The following is a 21,450-nucleotide window of genomic DNA, read 5'->3' as shown; positions in this document are numbered from 1 at the left end:
CTGTCTCAACTTCCCAAATACTAGGATTACAGGTGTGCACCACCAAGTCTGGCTTTGAGCTTTAGGAGCCATATGGAGAAAGTCTCTATCAGTGTCTATACTTTGGAGAGTTGGTTGTATGTTTTCTTCCAGGAACTACAAAGTTTCAACTCTGATTTCTAGTCTTCCATCCATCTGGAGTTGATCCGTGCAGGTTATGAGACTGGGATCGAATCTCATTTGTCTACAGATGGATGTCCAGTTTTCCCAACATCATCTCTGTTGAAAAGATTTCTGTGTTTGAGTGAAGTTCCACTATATTTTCTCCAACGCTATGTTTTTGACTACTTTGTCAAAAATTAGTAGCAAGAAGTGTGAAGGCCTGTCTGTATCTTCTGCGCCTCCGGTCTGTTCTGTGCGAATACCATGCCGCCTTGCTACTGAGGCTCCGCAACAGAACTGGAAGTCAGGTCTTGTGGTGGCTGATCAAGTGTAGACTGGCATTTCTGGTCTTCTTGTTCTTCCCTACAACTTTTAAGGCTGTTTTTCTAGCTCTATGAAGAATGACATTGGTATTTTAATAAGGATTGCATTGAACCCATAGACTGCTCTTGGTAGTACGGCCATTCTGACAATATATATTCTGCCTATCCAAAAGTATGGGCAGTCTTTTCATCTTCTAAGGTGCTACTTCAACGTTCTATAATTTTCATTGTAGAGGTCTTTTATCTTCTTGGTTAGAATTATTTCTAATTTTTGAGGCTATTATGAATACAATTGATTTCCAAATTTCCTTTTCAGTAGATTTTTATAAGTTGATTTGTATCAGGATACAGTACTGTGTATATTCTTTCTCAATCCAGGTACTCAGCAATGAGGCATATTGACTCTGAAACCCTATCAATCTATATGTACCTATAATCTGTTTACCTCAATGGGTTTCATTATAAAACTTTAAAGTAACTTGACAACAAGCATGCCACAGATTGAAATAAATAAAATATACTTGCATCCACCCATTTCTTCAGTGATTTTGAAAAATGATACATGCTGGCAGAACTCACTAGAGTACTTTGAAAACCCAGTGAGTGTGAGGAAAGAAAGAGGAAACTGGAGATGAGAAATTGCTGGTCTAGGAAACAACCAAACCAAGAATGCTGCTCCCATGGCCTGGCGTTGAGCACGGTGTCTGTGGAATGGCCACTCGGCACTGCCTCCCCTCCACAAAGCAGGAGAACGGCAGCAAGGCTTAGAGATGGCTTCTGGGGTGCCCAGGCTCATTTTAACACGCCCTAATGGAACATGTTGTAAGTGAATAACAAAAGAAAAAGCCACTCTCGCCTAGAAGGGACATCAGATAGTTAATCAGATAATCAACACTCAACTAAGTATGTTATTATGTGGGGGCAGAGTACAGGAGTTCTAACCCCGTTTCTGGGCTTGCAATCAAGTTACTGAGGACAAGAATGAGGGACAGGAGCTAGGTGAATAAGGGATGAAAGTGGGCAACTTTCCAGGCAGCAAAACAGTCCAAGGAAAAGCCCTGGGGCAGGCGAGTGTCTCCTTCATTCAACTGCATGAGACGCAATCAATACCACCTTGGTTCTCACAGAGCTTATCCTCTAGGAGAGAACCAGATGGTCAAAACATTTCACAATGATACACAGAATCCCAGGTTTAGCTGGCGTAGTGGTACACTCCTGTAACCCCAGTACTGGGTGGGCTGTGACAGGAGGATCACAGGTTTGAGGACAGCCTAGCAATGCAGTAAAGGGAAGGGCCTGGGAGCGGAGCTCCGAGGCAGACTGACTGTGCGCTCAATCTTCAGTGCCACACAATGCTCATCATGGTCACAGTCACCACCCCAGGTTATGAAGAAAAGAAAAGGTGCCACTGGAGGAACTTAAAGAGGAATTCAGTAGGAAATGCAGCATCTGCTTGAAACGAAAAAGAAAGCCTTGTTTGCAAGCAGAAAGCAAGGAGAGCATGAAACAGGCCACAGGGACAGGCGGGTCAGACAAGCCACTAGGAGTCTACTGCCCGTATTATGGATTTTGTTCTTTTACTTTTTAGGATAAATTTGAATATGTGTTTGGGGGCAGTTAGGGGAAAAATAATCAGACTTGAATTTTGAAAAGATTATTTTAGAAAAGCATATTAGGAACTAGTATACCTAACCAGAAAGAGAGAGAAAAGAAAGATGTGTGTGAGAGAGGAGGGTGTGTGTGTGTGTGTGTGTGTGTGTGTGTGTGTGTGTGTTTCAGTCTGTCTTGGGGGAAGAGGATATAAATTGCAGAAAGTGCAGATGGAGATACGAGACTCAACAGCTAAAAACCAAACAGAACTTGAACCAATCACTGACCACACTAGGTAGACATCCAAACTGGGCGCTGCATGTGAAAGTCTTTAACCCGACTGCCTAGTCCATCACACTAAAGACTGCATCTCTCTCTCTCCTTTTTTTTTTTTTTTTTTTTGAGGGATTGAACTCAAAAGCATTCTACCTCCAGGCTATACCCACAGCTGCCCTTTTTAAATTTTAAAACAATCTTGATAAGTTGCTGAGGCTGGCCTCAAATCTGTGAACCTCCTTTCTCAGCCTGTCAAATATTAGGATTACAGGCATGTACCACTGTGCCCAGCTAAACACTATTTCTTTTTTCTTTTCTTTTTTTAAATGCAGTACTGGGGATAGAACCCAGGGGGCATTCTACCTCCGAGCTACACCTCCAGCCCTATTTATTATTATTATTATTCTTTATTTTGAAACAGGGTCTCACTGAGTTGCAGAGGGTCTCACTAAGTAAGTGAGGCTGTCCATGAACCTCGACCCTCCTGTCTCAGCCTCCCCTCAAATGCTGGGATTACAAGTGTGTGCCACGACGCCTGGCTAAGACTTTAATTCTTAATGCCATTGTAATAAAATTTTCACAAGTATCTCAGAAGCCCAAGGACCCTGTATGCAATCATAAAACATCTTGCTGGGCTGAAACTACTAATCTATAGGTTGACCTTTGTCCAGAGAAAATAACTGCTTATTCATACATACATAACCATAATTCCTATGTCCCTTTTTTCTTATGTTAAACTGGCCTTCATTTTAAGTTTTAAAAAGACATTAACTAGCTGGGTGTGGTGGTGCACACCTGTAATACCAATATTTGGGAGGCTGAGACAGGAGGATCAAAGGTTCAAGGCCAGCCTTAGCAATTTAGCAAGACACTCAGCAATTTAGTGAGATTCTGTTTCAAAATTAAAAATAAAGTAGAGCTGGGAGTATAGCCCAGAGGTAGAAGGCCCTGGGTTCCACCCCCAGTACCACACACACAGGCATAATGTGCGGCCCTGCGCTGAGTACACAACTACCCGAGATGAACATTGCCTGCATCTTTGCATCCACATATTTTTCAACATATTAAGAAAACAGCTATTAAGGGGTAGGTCCAGGATTCACATTGCAGACCCCAGATTTAGTGACAGAAACTTTGGGCTAATTAATGATAATCCTTTCTGTCCTATTTTACTGCTCCCTCTGGGCACAGGACCTGCCCTGCTGACAGAGGGATGGTGTTTACATGGGTGTTCACTTTAGAGCAACTCATAATTCACTAATGCACACTTGCTTTATACACTCTGATACATATGGTACCATATTCCAAAACAAAAAGATACAAAAATTAAGTCAGCTGCCAAGATCTCAGCCAAGGCAATTTATGTAAAATTCCAGATTTACAACCTGTTGTGAAAAGCTGGCAGAGCCGGTCTGCCTCCCTCCAGACACTGTCAGCTGGCCGGAGCAGCTTGTGCTGCGAGGCCTCTCCACTGCTGTCCTGATTCATGCTACTTGTGAAGTCTTAAACCCGCCCAACACCATTCCATGCTCTCTTGAAGCTCATTTAGAACACATGGACGTATCGGCATGTGCCTGTATGGGTTACCGAGGATAAGCTGATGTGTGACTAACTAGAGCAGTCAGTTAACCTCAGCCCTCACCTTAAGAGATCACTGGCGCCTCACAGGGTTGTGAAGACCAAATGGACGGCCGCACACAGCATTCCACACGAGGGACCACTGCCTATTTTTGACAAATATTTTCATATTTGCAACTTGAAGGTAAATCTACTTGTCATGCCACTGGTTTTTAATTTCATAGGTGATACATCATCAAAATGTGGCTTTATGTGGTTTTTTAAGTTAAGTAGTCCAATACTTGTCACTGTTTAAAAAAAAAATTCCACAAGTCTTATACTAGGAAAGATTCCCACAATTATATTTTGAAAGGCAGACTAATTTTTACTTGTTTTTTGTCTAAAACACATATTTCTCCTGATCATGGCTTTTAGCGCTCAAATCGGATCAGGTAAGTGGATGCCTAATAAAACATACTTCTATTTATTTTATTATTTATTTATTCACATTTTGCAGGTCTGGGGATGGAACCCAAAGGCATTTGACCTCCAAACTACACCCCTTACCCTATTTTCTTTTATCATTATTCTTTATTTTAAAACAGGGTCTCACTAAGTTGTAGAGGGCCTCACTTAGTAGCTGAGGCTGGCCGCAAACTGTGATCCTCTGCTCTCAGCCTCGCGCGCGCTAGGATTACAAGCATAGGCCACCATGCCTGGGTAAAACATACTTCAAGATGATGAAACCAAGGCTTAGTCATAAGATGTCTTCAAAATTAAGACTGACTTGACTTCAAAGTAAACAGAAGAAGATCAAACGCAGCCATTCACGTGACTGTTAGTACTCCAATGGCTGGATACAACACTTATCTAATTATTCATCTTCCAAAAGCCACAAAAGTCTAATTCAAACTATTTTCCCCCAAAGTTAATATGGCAGCGAGTTCTCATACAGTAAAATACTATCATGTTTATAAATAGTCACAAGGAAAGCTCATGAGCTAGAGAACCACCAGGAGCCATCTCACAGACACAGTGCTAAGCAGAAGCCACACACGACAGCGTCTGCACAGGAGTCCGCTGTGTGGAGCTTAGACACCAGCAAAACCATGGTGCTGATGGAATGCGTAATTAGATAGTAAAATGATAAATAAAAGCTAGAGAGTGAGGACCACAGAAGACAAGAAAAACCACCTCTGGGGAGGGGATGACGACACAGGAATGGCATGCCAGCACACATCTTTTGTGCCGCTGTGCACCCTCTCTATTAAAAGGCTCCACCGTCCATCAGCACAGACTGCTCAAGCCCTGGACCCAGCACCCACAGAGCACCTGGTACACACTGTGCAAGTGCTATCTGTTGAATGTAAAACAGTTTGAAAAATCAACATTGTTACATATTTCACAACTTGTTAGACTCTAAATGTCAACAGTAACCACTATCAGTGTCCATTTTCCCTCTTAGTAAATTCAAGAAATCCTAAGTTCCAATTACTTTATCATTTCAAGCTTCCTCTCCAACTGAGACACTTAGACCAAATGCATGCAAAAAACACTTCACAGATGTATTCAGATTCAATTCAAACAAATGTTTAAAAAAATTACTAGAGAAAAATGCAGGTACTATGTTATAAATGACTCCACTATGTCTCCACCCAAGAAAGCACAGCAGAATGCTGTTCTCACAGGAGGATGTATCAGATTGCTCTGATTTTTTAAGAGTAAGCAATGCAAACCCTTTGGTTTTTCAGCAATGATGCATTTCATAACTTTACAGTACATAGTAACTAAACATTTAGGCTTCCAGAGGACGGGGATCCAAAACAAACTGTGCTCACGTGACCTTCACTTAGCTAACAGAAAGCCCTCGCCATTACTGGTATCCTTCCAGACTTCAGTGGTACATACTACGCTGAAACAGCTCATCACAAATTGAACATGCAATGTTCTGTCACCAGAAACTATTAAAAACCACAAAGATATTTGTGACAACTCCAGTGAATATTCCTAAGTCAACCAAAATGAAAAAATGAACCTTTTGATCTTTCAGGATTTGCCATAAAAAATATTTAGCAAATCAAAAGAAATCTTTAAGTTGAATCAGGTATAAAATAATCTTATGTTCCTCATCAGTGTCCAAAGGAAGTCATCTTAGCGCCCTTCTCATCCTTCCAAGTATAATAAACTAGACTGATGAGTCTACTCAGCGGGGAGCTCGGCTACCGCAAAGCAGGCCGCTCTGATCTGCAGCGGAGACACAACTCCAGGCCGCTCTGATCTACAGTGGAAACACAACTCCGACACACACTAAACCGTGTCTTCTGATTATCCCAAAATACAGACCACCTCAGATTCAGTGTCCAACGCCACATACTTAGCAGGTGAGGCTATAGGACATCTCCAAAGTGTTTTATGGTCCCGCTGGTTTTCTTACGCTCTAAAGCAGGGCTCTGCAGTGTGGCCAGTAATTGAGTTTATTTCCATCCATTTTTAGAATGTAAAATGAAAACTCCTTACCCACGTCCTCCTCACATGCTTCTCATTATTAAGAATTTATCTGTTTAAGAAGGAATGGAAATAAAGCACCTGGCTAACCCATAAAAGAGCAACCTGAAGCCATGTTCTCTACAATAAATAAATAAAGATGCACTCTAGGTCAGAGATAGCAAAGGGCCTATTTTTACTGCTGGCTTATACAGGAAATTCTGTTCTAAAACAGGCCAAACTAGATTAAAACTTGGTAAACTATCCTAAACATTTCTCTCTACAACACTGTTGCTAAACTAATAAGGTTTTCCAAGACTGTCCTTCAAAATTCAGAGGTACAAAGCAGGTTCCAGTCAAATATTTTAGGAGTGTCAGTCTAGAGGTAAGCTATCTTTTAATTCTACTTCACATTTGATCAAAAATTTTGCTGATAAAAAATAACTGCTCATTCCACTAGCTTGTTGAGCTACTAGGGTTCTTGGGGAGGACGCGGTGCTGAGCGTGTATGTGTGTGCTGGGCTGGCCTGAACCACGCTGGGACTGAGCAGCCGGGGACGGTGGCCCTACACCTGAGTTCACAGCTGGATCCATGGTCTTTCAGTACACTCAATTTTTATCACATCAGGGCTGCCAAGAAACAGGATTACAATCCAAAATTTCACCAAAACTATTACTTTAAAAGACAGTTCCCTTAACAACATTGTGATCTATCTTATTTATACTGTTTTATTCTTAGAATTATACTGAGTTTACATTTAGTCTCTAAATATATAAAAAGATTAAAAAGCAAGTAAAAAGCCAAAACCAGAACACTGTTCTCAGGATTGAAAAAAACAGTGAAACTACTTTAACTTTTTCCTTCAAATTAGAAACAATACCATATATCCTGCATTATAGCCCTTAAAGTTGGCTTCACCCATTACCTGTTGGTGCGAATGGCTGACCTGTATCACTGAAGCCACCAATGGCAACATTAGTCTTTCTCAAATCTGAACTATCAGTTCAATTTGAAAGTTGCTAAGATGAAAACACTGGATGGGAGAAAAGGCACTGTATTATTTGAAAAGTAACTGTCTTAGGAAGATATCCTAAAACGTTTATAAAATGTACCTAGGATTATCAGCCAATGACATAAATTAAAGCTTTAACTACAAGCATCTAAGATGTCAAACACACTAACATAATAAATTTAAAAGCATCTACCTAAAATACTACTAAAGTCATTCCAATAAAAAATTAATACTGAACAAACTGAGTAGACTCAGAAAAAAATATTAATACAGTGAAGATCATTAAAAGTTGTCAAACACAATTAAGTGCATTATCATAAGCCACAATGAGTTTGAAGGGGAGCTGGGGATTGCATACAGAGGCACTCTGCTTCTGGGCTACGCCCCGCCCCCCCCAGCCCTATTTTATTTTTTATTTTGAAAAAGAATCTCACTAAGTTGCAGAAGGTCTGGCCAAATTAGTGAGGTTGGCCACAAACCTGCAATCCTCCGGTTTCAGCCTCCTAAGTACTAAGATTACAGGTTTGCACCACCGCACCAAGCACAGTAAATTATTTTCTTTTTAAACTGGTATAAAGCAAATAAATATGCATTGATCAGTTAAATACCAAAACTAAACCCCCGCTGTTAAAGTTATTCAGAAAACAATTCCTACCTGTAAAGACTGATCTCATAATTATTTTTATTCATTAGTGTACCTATTTTATGCAGTTCTTAACTTTCAAAAATATTCAGCTGAGAAAAGCCTGGTACTTTACTTGATACAAGAAATCAATTATTGAGAATCCTGTAAATCAATAGTGTAATGGTAAAAAAAACAAAACATGGAAGTCATTTTAATAATCTACATTATCATTTCAGACATAGCCACTGCTACGAAAAATTGTCCCTGAAATGTAAACAGCATTTAAGTATAGAACAAGACGGTCGTGGTGGCGCACACTTTGTGATCCCAATGCTTGGGAGGCTGTGACAGGAAGATCACAGGTTCACAGCCTCAGCAACTTAGTGAGGCCCTGTTTCAAAACAAAGAATAAAAAATAGGGCTGGCAGTGAGAACAAAATAAACATGTATCATAGCACAATCTTAAATTTTATTGCTTCCTCCAAAGTAAAACAGCTTGAAAATCCAGAAGCCATCAAAACTTCCTTCGGCCAATTCCTGTGATTCAACCAATGAAAATGTCCCTAATAATTATTCATGCCATTTTCTTACATACTTAATTCTGTGGCAAGGCAGAGAACTACCCTCAAATCCTGTTTTCGACTTTCGACTAATTTTCTATCGAGTGCACTAGTAAGTAGAATTTGGAGTGCAAATTCAGCTGTACATCATACATGTGAGAGCTTTCCTCTTTTATCACTTTTTTATTTAATATCCGGCACTGAGAAGCCCTTTCAAACCCTTATGTGTGTGTGCATGTGCATGTGTGTGTGTGCATGCATGTGTGTATATGCCCTAATTTTCTCCTAGTATTTTGTGATTTATTTTACTTCTTCTTTTTCAAACATTAACGTTTCACTTGCATTTTGGGGCGGGGGATGGCTATGAGGCAGAAAGCAAACATTTGAAACAGTGGCTATCAGCCAGCTGCGGTGATACACGCCTGTAATCCCAGTACTTGGGAGGATGAAACAGAAAGATCATACCAATCATTTTTTTATTTGTTCTTAGGCATAATCTTTTGGGAGAAAGTGGTATATTTCAAATGCGCATACCCTTTAACACAGCAATTTCATTTTTAAGAATTTAACACACTGTAATAAGTGTACAGTGCACAGATACAAACACACACACATATATAAAATATACTGAGTGCAATAGCAAAATCCTGGAAACAAGATAAATATCCATCAATGAGTAATGATTATCTAATATGAAGTATATTTGCAAGATGAAAACCTATTTGACCATCACGAAGATTATAAAATCAAATGTACTGGCTCGGCGAAGAGTTCTACAATTACTGTGCTAAACTAAAAACAATCAAGCTGCAAAATTTATGTCTGTACTTTTTTGGGGTCCTGATGATGGAACCCATGGGCCTTCTACTTCCTGGCTACACCCCCAGACCTATTTTATTTTTTATTTAGAAATCGTGCTAAGTTGCTGAGAGCCTAAGTTGCTGAGGCTGGCTTCAAACCTGAGATCCTCCTGTCTCAGCCTCCGAAGTACTGTGATTACAAGAGTGCACCACCACACCCAGCTGTATATTTTTTTTTAACTGAGAGGTGGGAAGAACAAAAGATTCCTGTGTAATGTACTGGGTACAAAGCTTGGCTCTTACTAAGCATTTGATCATCTTAAAAAACTGATTGTGATTCAGAGAACAACTGATTATCATTTCATTTTATATATTTATCACTGGTCTCGCTTTATGTAAGATTTCAGGCGGCCCCAAAACACGGCATAAACTTTCATTACTCATATATTTAAGTATGCAAACATCCCTACAATGTAGTATTTAGACTGGGGGAGCTTTTCAATGTTACATAAAATCTCAATATCCTAATTCAGGAGTGAAAGTCCTCCTCCTCCTCCTCCTCCATCACCCTGTACTATGTACTGAAAACATTTTTCTCCATACTTGAAATAACCTTTTAAAAGTGTGCTGTCTTGCATATCAGGTACCAGATATCTCACTTCGGGAACAAAGTGACATTCTGTGTAATATGGAAACAAAGACTTTCCTCCTAGAAAAGGAAGCCCCAGAAAAGGTCAATAATGTTAGCTTATTTTAAGGACAAAGCAAAGTTGTGCCTTTTACGCTAAATCTTTGGATCAGGTTTTACCTTTAGACGGTACTTCATCCGCGTAAAATCAAAAAGGCACAAATTAAAATTTTCTCAAAAAAGAATACTGTGTTTCTTAAAAGAACTTGTTCACTTCTACATGGAATCCCTAACTTTGGCAGTTTGAAAACAAGGTCCTGTTAAAAAGAGTTCCAAAACTTCATAGGCGTATTTTATCTGCCCCCTGATGTTAGAAAGAAAAAATTCAAACGAAAATAAATACACAAATCACCACCTGTTTAAGTACTTCTAGGCCACTTGAAGTACTGAACTGATTTTTTTTAAAGGAGGAATTGTCTACTCTTCACATGTTTGTGTCCTTGTTATTGTTTTAAAACAGCAAGTGTTACTTTATGACCAAGACGATTAAAATGTATAAAAGCGGAGGGGGACTCTAACTGGCCTTTAGAAATTTTAGCTCTTGAGAACCCATATATTAACTTACTATTGGCTCAGTAAGAACTCTAATGACGGCTCTATCCATGTAGGTTGACTTTTCGCTTTTGCACGTAATCCACGTTAGTTGTGAAGCAAAGGACACCTCGGAGAATCCACACGGGGAAACGGATGAAGCTACGTTCTGTGCTGAACCCGGGCATCTTTACAAATTTTTAGTCTCGGGGTCCAGCTCACTGTCCACGTGTAGGTGTGTGTGTGTGGGGGGGATTTCTGGGTTGCTCCGGGAAGTTTAATTCAAAATCACCCACCCACACATACACACACACACCCACCTACACACACCCACAGACACCACACACACACCCACACACCTACACACACCCAGACAACACACACACACACACACACACACACACACACACACACACACACACACAACTGTTAAGAACTTAGCTCTTTCCCAAGGTCCCCTCAATAAATAATGGAGCAGGGAGGGGAGGAGGAAAGACACCCGAGCGCGGCCCGCAGGCCGAGCGCGGCGTCCCCGGCCTCACTCGGCCGCGGTGACATCAGCCCGAAACTCCCGGCCCGGCCCCGCCCGCCGCCGCCGACCTGTTGCGCCGCCCGCCGCGGCCCCTGCACCTGCCCGGCCGCCGCCGCCGCCGCCGCCCGCTCACCTTGGCCGCCGCGGCCCTGGCGGACATCTTGTCTCCTCCCGCGCGCGCGAGGCTCCCCGGACCCGACCCTCGGCGCCGCCGGCCGCTCACGCCGCGGCCCGGATAAACATGGCCCGGCCGCGGGCGGGCGGGGGCGCCGGAAAGGCCCGGCCCAGGGGAGGGACCCAACTCGAGCGAAGTCCGGGAAGCGCCGGCCCGCGCCCGCCGCCGCCGAGCCCGCTCCCGCTCCCGCTCCCGCTCCCGGCCCTCCCGCGAGCTCGGCCCGCCCGGAACGCGCGGCCGCGGGGTCTGCGCGCTCAGCCGGCTCCCGCGACGCCGGCGGACCCGCAGCGCCGCCGGCCCACTGAGCATGCCCGGCGCGCGAGGGGCGGGGCCTGGTGGGCGGGGCCTGGTGGGCGGGGCCGGCCGGAGCCCGGGTGCGACCGCGGGCGCGGAAGGAAGAGCCCGGCTGCCGAGCCGCTGGAGGGCGGTTTCCGCCGCCGCGCGTTTTCCTGTTTGATTTGAAGCAAAGGTCGGGCGGGGCTGGCCCCGGGCACCCGGTGGCCCGACGCTCTGTCGGCTCCCCACCGAGACCGGTCCGCTCGCTCCCCGGAACCGCGCCGGAGCCGCCCAGCCAGGGAGTGTGCCCGGAAAAGCTGGCCTGGAAATACCTGATGGCCGTCGCCCTAACTTGGCAAATACCCAGGGCACAGCTGTCCCCGCGCCGGGCGTTGTGCAAAAACGCGTCCCGGCGTCGGTCTCCGAAGAGCTCCAGCAGGTCCGGGGCACTGCGCTCCTCCGGACGAGCCGCCGGCCCGTCCTAAACTGGTTCTCGGACAGTCCTGGGGCGGCAGGAGGCCCCAGACGGACCCGAGCGTCCGGCCTGGCCGGGATCTAAGGCATACCTTTGGCCGCCAAGATTGCCGCAGTCCGCGGGGGGTGTGGAACATGCCTGCCACCCCAGGACTTGGGAGGCTGAGACTAGAGGTCCAAGGCCAGCCTCAGAAACCTAGGGAGAAACCGCTTCAAGATAAAACAGGGCTCAGGGTGTGACTTGAAGGTAGAATGAGCCTGTGCTCAATTCCCAGCACCAGGGAAGAGGTGTGGGGTGGGAGGGATACTGCTGGAATTTTTAGGCATTTAGCCCAGGGGACCTGCATTTCTAAACCCTGTCCTTTCAGCTCAAGTTGGGCGAAAAAAGATGTAAAGATGTGTACCCCGTGGCCCCGTTTTTAAGGCAGGCCCTGCATAGAACTTCCCTCGGTGCCAATCGCCTTGCTGTACCCCAAGGAAACATTCCAGCCTTATTAATTTACACTTTGTAAAATGAAAAACTCACAAATGTCAGAAACGCTTAGTAACTTTTGTATTTTATTTTTTGCGGTACTGGCATTGAACCCAGGGGCATTCTATCTCCAAGCTACATCCCCAGTCCTATTTTTTTATTCTTTATTTTTTATTTATTTATTTATTTATTTATTTATTTATTTTTGCGGGTTTGGGGATGGAACCCAGGGGCATTCAACCACCAAGCTACACCCCCTGCCCTATTTTTTATTCTTTATTTTGAAACTGGGTCTCACTGAGTTGCAGAGGGCCTAAGTAGCTGAGGCTGTCCGCGAACCACCATCTTCCAGTCTCAGCCTCCCAAATGCTGGGATCACAAGCGTGCACCACCACGCCCGGCTTTTATTCTTTATTTTGAACCAGGGTCTCACTAAATTGTGCAGGGCCTCACTAAGTAGCTGAGGCTGGCTGTGAACCTGCAATCCTCCTATCTCAGCCTCTCAAGTACTAGGATTACAAGCGTGCACCACCACACTTGGTTTAGTAATTTAAATATCTAAATACCATACTAATAGAGTGCTACGATAAGAACATAAAAAATGGAAATAAATATAAAATGAGGTTTTAAGCAATATTTTTCATTCTGGAATTCAACTGTATGAAAACATCACATTTAATCTTAACCAAGAGGCATCAATTCAGGTTCAAAGTACCAGATATTTTGCAACCTTAAGCTATTTGAACTAGAATACTATGCTTTAAAGTGACATCAGTAAAAAAAAATTTTCAATGAGTAACAGGATCCCTTGAAATTTGTTCAATGGCATTTTAATACCTAAATTAAATTGAACTCTGTTCTGAGCTGTATAAACTATATAGATATTTTAAGTATATAAATCAAACTGCATTTATATACATCTCCTTTTCTCCAAATTACCAAGAGGAAATTCTTTTTTTTTTTTTTTTTTTTTTGGTGGTACTGGGGTTTCCTGGAAGCCCTTCTACCTCTGGGCTACACTCCCAGACCTATTTTATATTTTTATTTGGAAACAGGGTCTCTTAAACCAGCGCGGCTGGCTACGAACCTGCGCGATCCTCCTGTCTCCACCTCCCAAGCATGGGGATTACAAGTGTGCGCCGCCACGCCACCACACCGGGCTTCAAGAGGAAATTCTTGTCATTAATAAAACAAAAGGTAACACACATTGTCAAGAATTAAAAACATATCTCCATTTCTATAGTTTATTTTGGGGAAGGTGCTTTGATGTGAAGTAGAAAGCATAAATAATAGCAAAGCACCCTTCACATATCAAATGAACACCAAAAGATTTTTTTTAATTATACCACAGTGCTAATTAGGCTTACAGAGGAACAGAGTCATGATTCAGTTAAGCAGAAAGAGATACAGGTGAATTGGTGAATTAGAGATTCTCGTTCAGAGTCACAATACACTAAGAATATCTCTCGATGTGCAGATTTATTTCTGATCATCCCGTGCAGCAGAACAGGAAACCAAAAAAACCACAGCTCTTACAAAGACAACTTCCTGTGGGATGGTTGGCGTCTGCGGCTCAGAACGAAAGAAGCCCGTGTGTGTCTGAAATCTTTACAAATCCCAGAGCCACCTATTAAGACAGGCTTCCCCCGATTAATAACTATCTCCACACCTACATTTTATATATGTACATATATAGAGATGTGTTACATTACCAAAAAAGGTTCTTGGGAAATCATATCTCTGTGATTTTTGGTAGCAGCTGTGAGTTTTTGCCTGATATGCAAAGAGGAAGTGTTAGCACACCATCGTAGAACATGAAGCCACCCTGATAAAACCAATGAAGGAAATATATACTACATATCAGAAGTAGGAGAACATAGCAAAGCACTGTAACAAACATATACGTGACCCTGATCTCACGCCTATGCCATACGTTAAAGATTCTTTAAACTCCTCCGGAGTTTTTCTCAGCCAATAAATAAAATATGGAACAACATTTTTTAAGACTCATAAAGTTTCTAGATTTCATAAACCAGTAAAATTTTAGAAAACATTTTAGGGGTGGTATAGGATTGCCAAGTTTTAATCTTATCTTTATCTTATTTTAAAACACCATAGCAAATTGTGCACTTAAAGATAGTTAAGATGACAAAGTTTATATTATGTACATTTCACTACAAGAAATATAAAAAGAATGCTATTATCTGTTTACCAATGTCATTTCATTCTTTTTAAAAGACCTATAAGCCGGGCATGGTGGCACACACTTGTAATCCCAGCACTTGAGAGGCTGAGACAGGAGGATTGTGTAGGTTCAAAGCCAGCCTCAGCTACTTAGTGAGGCTCTCAGCTATTTAGTGAGACTCTGTCTATTTCCAAATAAAATATAAAACAGGTCTGGGAGTGTAGACCAGAGGTTGAAAGCCTCTGGGTTCCATCCCAGGACCACACACATGCACACACACACACACACACACACACACACACACACACACACAGACTTATAAGCACAAGACTTATTTTGCATTCATCACAGAATAAAAGTCCTTTCTAGAAAGTGCTCTCAGTTTGGGGTCACCCTTTCCCTGACTGTGACAAGGCAGGGCTTTCTCTCTTGGGGTCCTGAATATCGTGCAACCGGGAAGCTTGGCATCTCTGGAAACCTGTGACTGTGGAACCAGTGACTCGCCTCCGAGCAGTGTTGTCTTCTATGCTTCATGACTATTTTGCATCTTCTACGCTGATAGTGAGTCTTCCGAGGCCCCAGCCCGAGCAAAACACCTCTTCCCATAATGCATAGAGTGAACAGAGCCTGAAAAATGGAAGCTCCCTTCTCTTCTTGCCTTCATACTAACACAGCTCCCCTGGGCATCTGCTTTCCCTCTCCACCCTCCCGGGCGCTGGGGTCCCCCCTGGTGAGGCTGACCCTCTCAGTTGTGTCTTCTTCCTCAGGGCCTTTATCCTTTCCTTGGCCAAAGAATTCTCCCTCTAGGAACTCAAGCTTCCTCCCTGTCTCCCATATTCAGCCCAGAAACAACAACTAAAGCCTGGCCACCTCCTGGCTGCCTTCAAAGGTGTGCTCCAGTGCAGGTTCCAAGGCCTGGGTGCAGAGGCGGCGGTGGGGATTTACTGGGCTGCAGCCGCTGTCTTCGATCTTAACCATGTTAGTTCTGGATTTGCGTCTTATAAATGAAGGTCTACGGGACAGTGCAGGATGCACTGGGAGCTTAAGGGCTCTGCTGTCCCTTGGCCCTGCCTCGATACCTTCTGGGAGGGGTTCTGGACTGTCGCCTCCCCCGTGACCTCCCTGCTGGTCCTCTCCCACCCCGCTCCTCTGCTTCTGTTCCCCAACAAGGATCTGAGCAAGGGCTGGGGCCCCATATGTGTACGCTGGGGCCCCGTATGTGTACGCACGGCATCTCTGGTGCCACAGGGCTCCAGGCAGGCAGCACGGCCTCCTGGCTAGCTGGAGGTCACTTCTTGGTGGGGGTGAGCCTCTGGTCTGGCCCAGAATCAGGAACCAAGCCACCTAGCCGTGGAGGGTTAGCCATCCTTGATGACGGCAGCAGTGCTGTTCCTCAACTCTCCGGCCAGCCAGCAGACCCGGGCCTGGGAGGGTCTGCGCTCACTGGGATACTACTCCTCATGCCCGCCGCCCTCCACAGTACTCTTTGGACTGGAAACCTCAGAAGTCTGCCTGAGAAAAGCCACCAAGTGTGAGTGGTGTACTCACAGGGAGTCCTCGTGAGCTAAGTACGCCAAGACCTGCACTTCAGGCTGCTGTTGCACACTACGAACAGGAGACTTCATGCTCATGTTTACAGTTTTAACTGTCCTTTACTTAGTGTGACATTAAATAACAAAATTAAAAGCATGGCAAGTCAGGATGTGGACCACGGAAAAAAAGCTTCGTGCTAGGTGGACGCTGCATGGTACAGTTTCCTGCTTATTGAACAGGAAGCCCGTACTTTCATTTTGGGCTGGCTCCCAGAATACAGAGAAGCGCTGAGTCCACTGGATCTACCAGAAGCTGTTCTGTCGGCATGTCCCAAGCTTCTCGAGAAGAGCCGACCTGCTCCAGACCTCCTATTGCTAGTGCATGCCCAGGTCTTTTGGGATACCACCCCTCCCAATTTCACAAGTAATACTAGCATACGTTCCTTCTGTGAAAGGCTCAGGGAATCTGAATGTATGTACGGAGATGCATGTATGTGTCTGTAGATTTATGTATGTATGTGTGTTACTTAAAGTCCAACTGAACCACGGGTACTATATTCTCATTCCTACTCCCCGGGAGTACTATTATCTAAATCTAACCAGAAAGGGAGATATAGATACAAAGGGAATATATGGTTTTTTTAAAACAAATAAGAGACAATATTTTTTCATCTGAATTTTATTTTTACTATTTTCTCTTGGAAATTATGGCAAATAAGAAAAATCTGCCTCATGATTTTAAGATGGCGTTCTAAACTCTAACATGGATGGATGTGTCGTAGTTTAAAATGGTTTCTGCTATTATAATGTTGCAGTGGGAATTCTTGTGTATACTTCTGGACATGTATATAAGTATCTCTTAAGAAAAGAGGCTGAGACAGAGGATCGCGGTTCGCAGTTCTCAGCTACTTAGTGAGGCCCTCTGCAACTCAGTGAGACCCTGCTTCAAAATAAAGAATAAAAAATAGGGCTAGGGATGTAGCTTGGAGGTAGAATGCCCCTGGGTTCCATCCCCAGTACCACACATTTAAAAAAAAGATTCAAATAGAAATTTTCTGGATTGAGGCATATGCCTATTTTTATTTAAAACATTAAATAATGAAAAAAAATGAACTGGTACTGAGAACTTGTAAGAAACAAATCAATCAATCCAGTCTTCCCACCTATAAGAACATTTTATATCAATGTTAATTTTTTCTATTAGAAGACTAAAATGGCATATCACTTGTCTAATGCGATCATTTATCCATTTTGTCCTATGAAGTTGTTTCTTTTTATTGATTTGTTAACATTCTTTATGTATTCTTTTGTATTGAACGCATTCTAAGTTTTATCTCTTAGTTGGCTGTGGTGTGTGTGTGTGTGTGTGTGTGTGTGTGTGTGTGTGTGAAGTAAAATGTACTTTCAGAATAAATTTAGTCTTACAGAAAAGTTGCAAAGATGGTGCAGAGCTCCTACACCCCCCCCACTGACCCAACTTCCCTGAATATTAATAGATTTCCTAAGTATGGGACACTAGGTAAAAACTAAAAGGTAAACATGGGGATGGTATGATGACATTGTTAACTAAATTGTGCCAAATTTAACTCCTTAACTTCTCTTATATTCTTCCAATTTTGCCAATTTTACTCATCCTCCAAGTCTCATGAAAACTATTTTGGGCATGTTCACTGGAGCCTTTTCAAAAGCTCAGGTTTAAGCCGGCCGTGGTGGCGCACACTTGTCATCCCAGCACTCGGGAGGCTGAGACAGGAGGATCGTGGTTCACGCCAGCCTCAGCTACTTAGCGAGGCCCTTTGCAACTCAGTGAGATCCTGTTTCAAAATAAAAAATAAAAAATAGGGCTGGGAGTGTAGCTCGGAGGTAGAATGCCCCTGGGTTCCATTGCCAGTTCTGCAAAAATGAAGGGAAAAAAAAAAAAAAAACAGTAAAAATCTCAGGTTTGCTAACATCACCAGAGGAGATAGAATAGAAATCAAAGCTTCAGAGGATGGTAAGAGCACGTGCGTGGAGTTCCGTGTGTCTTATCCCGCTCAAGAAGGCTTTTCCTCAAGCTCCTCTTTGTGAAGGAGCTGCCATGACACGTTATCTGGGTCTCAAATGCTAGTGGAGATTAGAAGGAAACTTTCTACATCTCTTTAGTTTGGAGTTCGCCCTCCCAAGATGGCAGAGAGTACCAAACTCATTGGATTGTGGGAAAGAAAGAGATACTGATACGGTTTGCATCCTAAATGTCCCCCAAAGACCCATATGCTACAGGCTTGGTCCCCAGCATCTGGAGTGGTGGAACCTTCAGGAGGCGGGGCCTAGTGGGAGGGAGTTAGGTCACTGGGGCGTGCCCTCATCCCGCTCCGGCCCTTCGCTTCCTGGCCACCATGAGGTAGGTGGGAGGCTTTCCTCCGCCACACATTCCTATCCCCACCAACTATGCTTCCACGGTCCCAAAGCAACAGGGCCGAGGGACCAGAGACCGGAATCTTTGAGACTGTGAGGCCACAATACAGACTTCCTCCTTTGTCTCTCTCAGATATTTTATCCCAGTGATAGAAAGCTGACCAACAGAATTATATTCCCTAAAAGAAGGCTAAGGCTTCCTCCAAGAATAGTGGTTTTTTTTTCTTTTTTCTTTCCTGTTTGTGGTACTGGGGATGGAACCCAGGGGCATCCTACCACTGAGCTATAGCCCCAGCCCTATTTAATTTTGGCTCTGGCCACTGAAAAGGACTAGAAATGGAAGCCTTGTGTGGTGACCACACTGTAGCCACAGTACTTGGGAGGCTGAGATAGGAGGATCTCTAGCTAAAGACCAGCCTCAGCAACCTTGTGAGAGACCCTTGATATCTTAGCAAGACCCCGTTTCAAGAAGAGAAAGAGCTGGGTACAGTGGCACATGCCTGTAATCCCAGTACTTGGGAGACAGGAGTACTTGAGACAGAAGGCTCGCAGGTTCCAGGACAGCTTCAGCAAGCAATAAGATTCTCATTGACACAGAGAGATCCTGTTTTAAGATTTAAAAAAAATTAAAATAGAGCTAGAGGTGTGGCTCAGAGGCAGAATGTGCCAGGGTTCAATCCCTAGTATCACGAAAAAAAGGAAGGAAGGAAGAGAGGGAGGGGGAGAAAGGGCATAGGAATGAGCACTTCAAATGCCCGTTTGTAACTTCCTGCCAGGAATAGCTCATTTCAGTCTGGAGCAAGGAATCTGCAAGACCATCTTGTACCTAATGCAAAGAATAAGGGGTGGAAAGTACAAAGGCAGCAAGCAGCTAGCATTGTCCAAGGTGATACAGTTTGACCCTCAAAAAGAAAGAATAGGGTGGCAGGGCGAGGGGAGACAGCAGAAGAGAAGAAAAAGAATGCACCTGATTGAAGCACACTAAATATCTCAAACCCTGGGATCACAGTAACAACAGCAAAAAAAGCAAGAACCCATGAAAGAGCCCTCTCAAAAATAATATTTGGACAGCTGTGAATATACCTTGCAAGCCAACTCCTTACTTCATAAAGGGTCGGTTAAAAGCAGATCCACTTTGTATAAACTTTATTTCAGAAAATGGACCACGGAGTCAGGCGTGGTGGCACATGCTTGTAACCCTAGCATTTGAGAAGCTGGGACAGGAGGATCCCAGTTGGTGGACAGCTACTACTTAATGAGGCCCTTTGCAACCCAGTGAGACCCTGTTTCAAAATAAAAAAAGAAAAAGAAGGCTGGGGTGGAGGCTTCATCCCTAATACCAAAAAAAAAAAAAAAAAAAAAAAGGAACGTGAATAAAATCCAGCCTAAAAGGCTACCCGGCGTAGACAAAATGAGGGAGGTGCAGGTGCAGGTTAAAGACTCTGCAGCATGCAAGCAAATGTGGGAGGCCCCATGGAGAAAACAACCCCAGTTTTGTAAACAAGTCAACAGGACACACACACACACACACACACACACACACACACAGAGCAAAATATTGAAAATTGGTGAATCCAGGTGATCATAGAAGAGACTTACTATATTTCTATTCTAGGGTATGTTTGAAAATTGGCATACATTTGACTTTTTTTCTAATCATGAAAGTCAACAGAACCTGAGTGTGGTGGTGCATGCTTGTAATACCAATATTTGGGAGGCTGAGACAGGAGCATCGCAGGCTTGAGACCAGCCTAAATAATTTAGCCAGCCTCTCAGCAACCTAGTAAAACCCTCTTTAAAACTAAAACATACAATAAAAAATGAAATAGGACTACGGGTGTAGCTTGGAGGTCAAATGCCCCTGGGTTCAATTCTCAGTACCAAAAAAAAATCTAACCAACATTAAGTATATACATATTTCTGTCAGGTAAGGTAGATAGACTAAGCCAGTGCCACAAGTCCTTCCCATCCCTGTTGGGATGTGATGCTGCATCTCTTCCCATCAAGCGGTGGGGTCTTTGTTTTCATTCCTTGAGTCTGGGTGGCAGTGGGACCTGCTTTGGTGGAGGGGCAAGTGTGATCCAAGCAGAGGTTTGAGAAGTGGTCGGGCGCTAGGGCATGTTTGCCTGTGCTGCTGAGAACCCTGAGCCGACCACAGGAGGGGCCCAGACTCGTCTGCTGGAGAGGTCACATGGAAAAGAAATGAGATGCCCTGGCTGACAGTCAGCCAAGGTCTTGACATATGAGTGAGGGAATTCTAGACCAGCCAGCCCCAGCCAAGCCGCAGACTGGCTGCATCTGCGTGAAAGAGTCCAGGTGGGTCTAGCAAAGGCAACACTTGGCTGATCGGAGCCCAATCTGCCAGCCCACAGAATCATGATTGTTTTTCTAAGATGCTAAGTATTGGGGTGGTTTGTTACACAGCAATGACTAGCTAATACAGAAGGCTAATACGCACACGCAAGAGATGGGCTTCTCAGCACTGTGGGGGGGACAGGGCATGTACTCAGAAAGGGTGTCTGAATGGGAATTCCAAGACACTAGAAAGTTGTATATATGGAAACTGCTCTAAAGGCAATGGAAGGCTTACATAGGTTACCTCCTTTGTATATAGGAAGTGTTACCAAAACAAACTCCATCATCAGTCCACTGACAGAAGCACTTAACCAGAAGGATTAGGAAGACCTTAACATTTTTCCCCCTGGGGATTAAAAGCCCCGCTCTAACTCTGTTTAACTAAGATTGTAGACTACAGCAGTGTCTTTGAGATTGCCAGCAATTGGCTCAGCATTTCTTTCCAGACACAATTCTGCGTCCCTCGT

At 43.8% G+C, this 21,450-nt stretch overlaps 1 protein-coding gene across 4 annotated transcripts in view; it reads right to left on the bottom strand.

Annotated features, from left to right (window-relative positions):
• TJP1 (tight junction protein 1) overlaps nucleotides 1-21,450 on the bottom strand; it is a gene marked incomplete at both ends in the record, with an annotated part of 242,849 nt that overhangs the window by 66,400 nt on the left and 154,999 nt on the right. The window contains one exon of one of the 4 annotated variants that reach the window (XM_080691061.1): nucleotides 11,254-11,280. The exons of the other annotated variants lie outside the window; for them this stretch is intronic. Within the exon in view, the coding sequence (XP_080547187.1) occupies nucleotides 11,254-11,280 (27 nt within the window). Of the gene's footprint in view, nucleotides 1-11,253; nucleotides 11,281-21,450 lie in introns of those variants that run through there. 4 annotated transcript variants of the gene reach the window in all.

This window comes from Muscardinus avellanarius (genome assembly GCF_963383645.1).
Source record: "Muscardinus avellanarius genome assembly, chromosome: 3".
Classification (NCBI taxonomy): Eukaryota; Metazoa; Chordata; class Mammalia; order Rodentia; family Gliridae; genus Muscardinus; species Muscardinus avellanarius.
The sequence above is the reverse complement of the archived record's forward strand: the minus strand, read 5'-3'. Positions and strand labels throughout refer to the sequence as shown.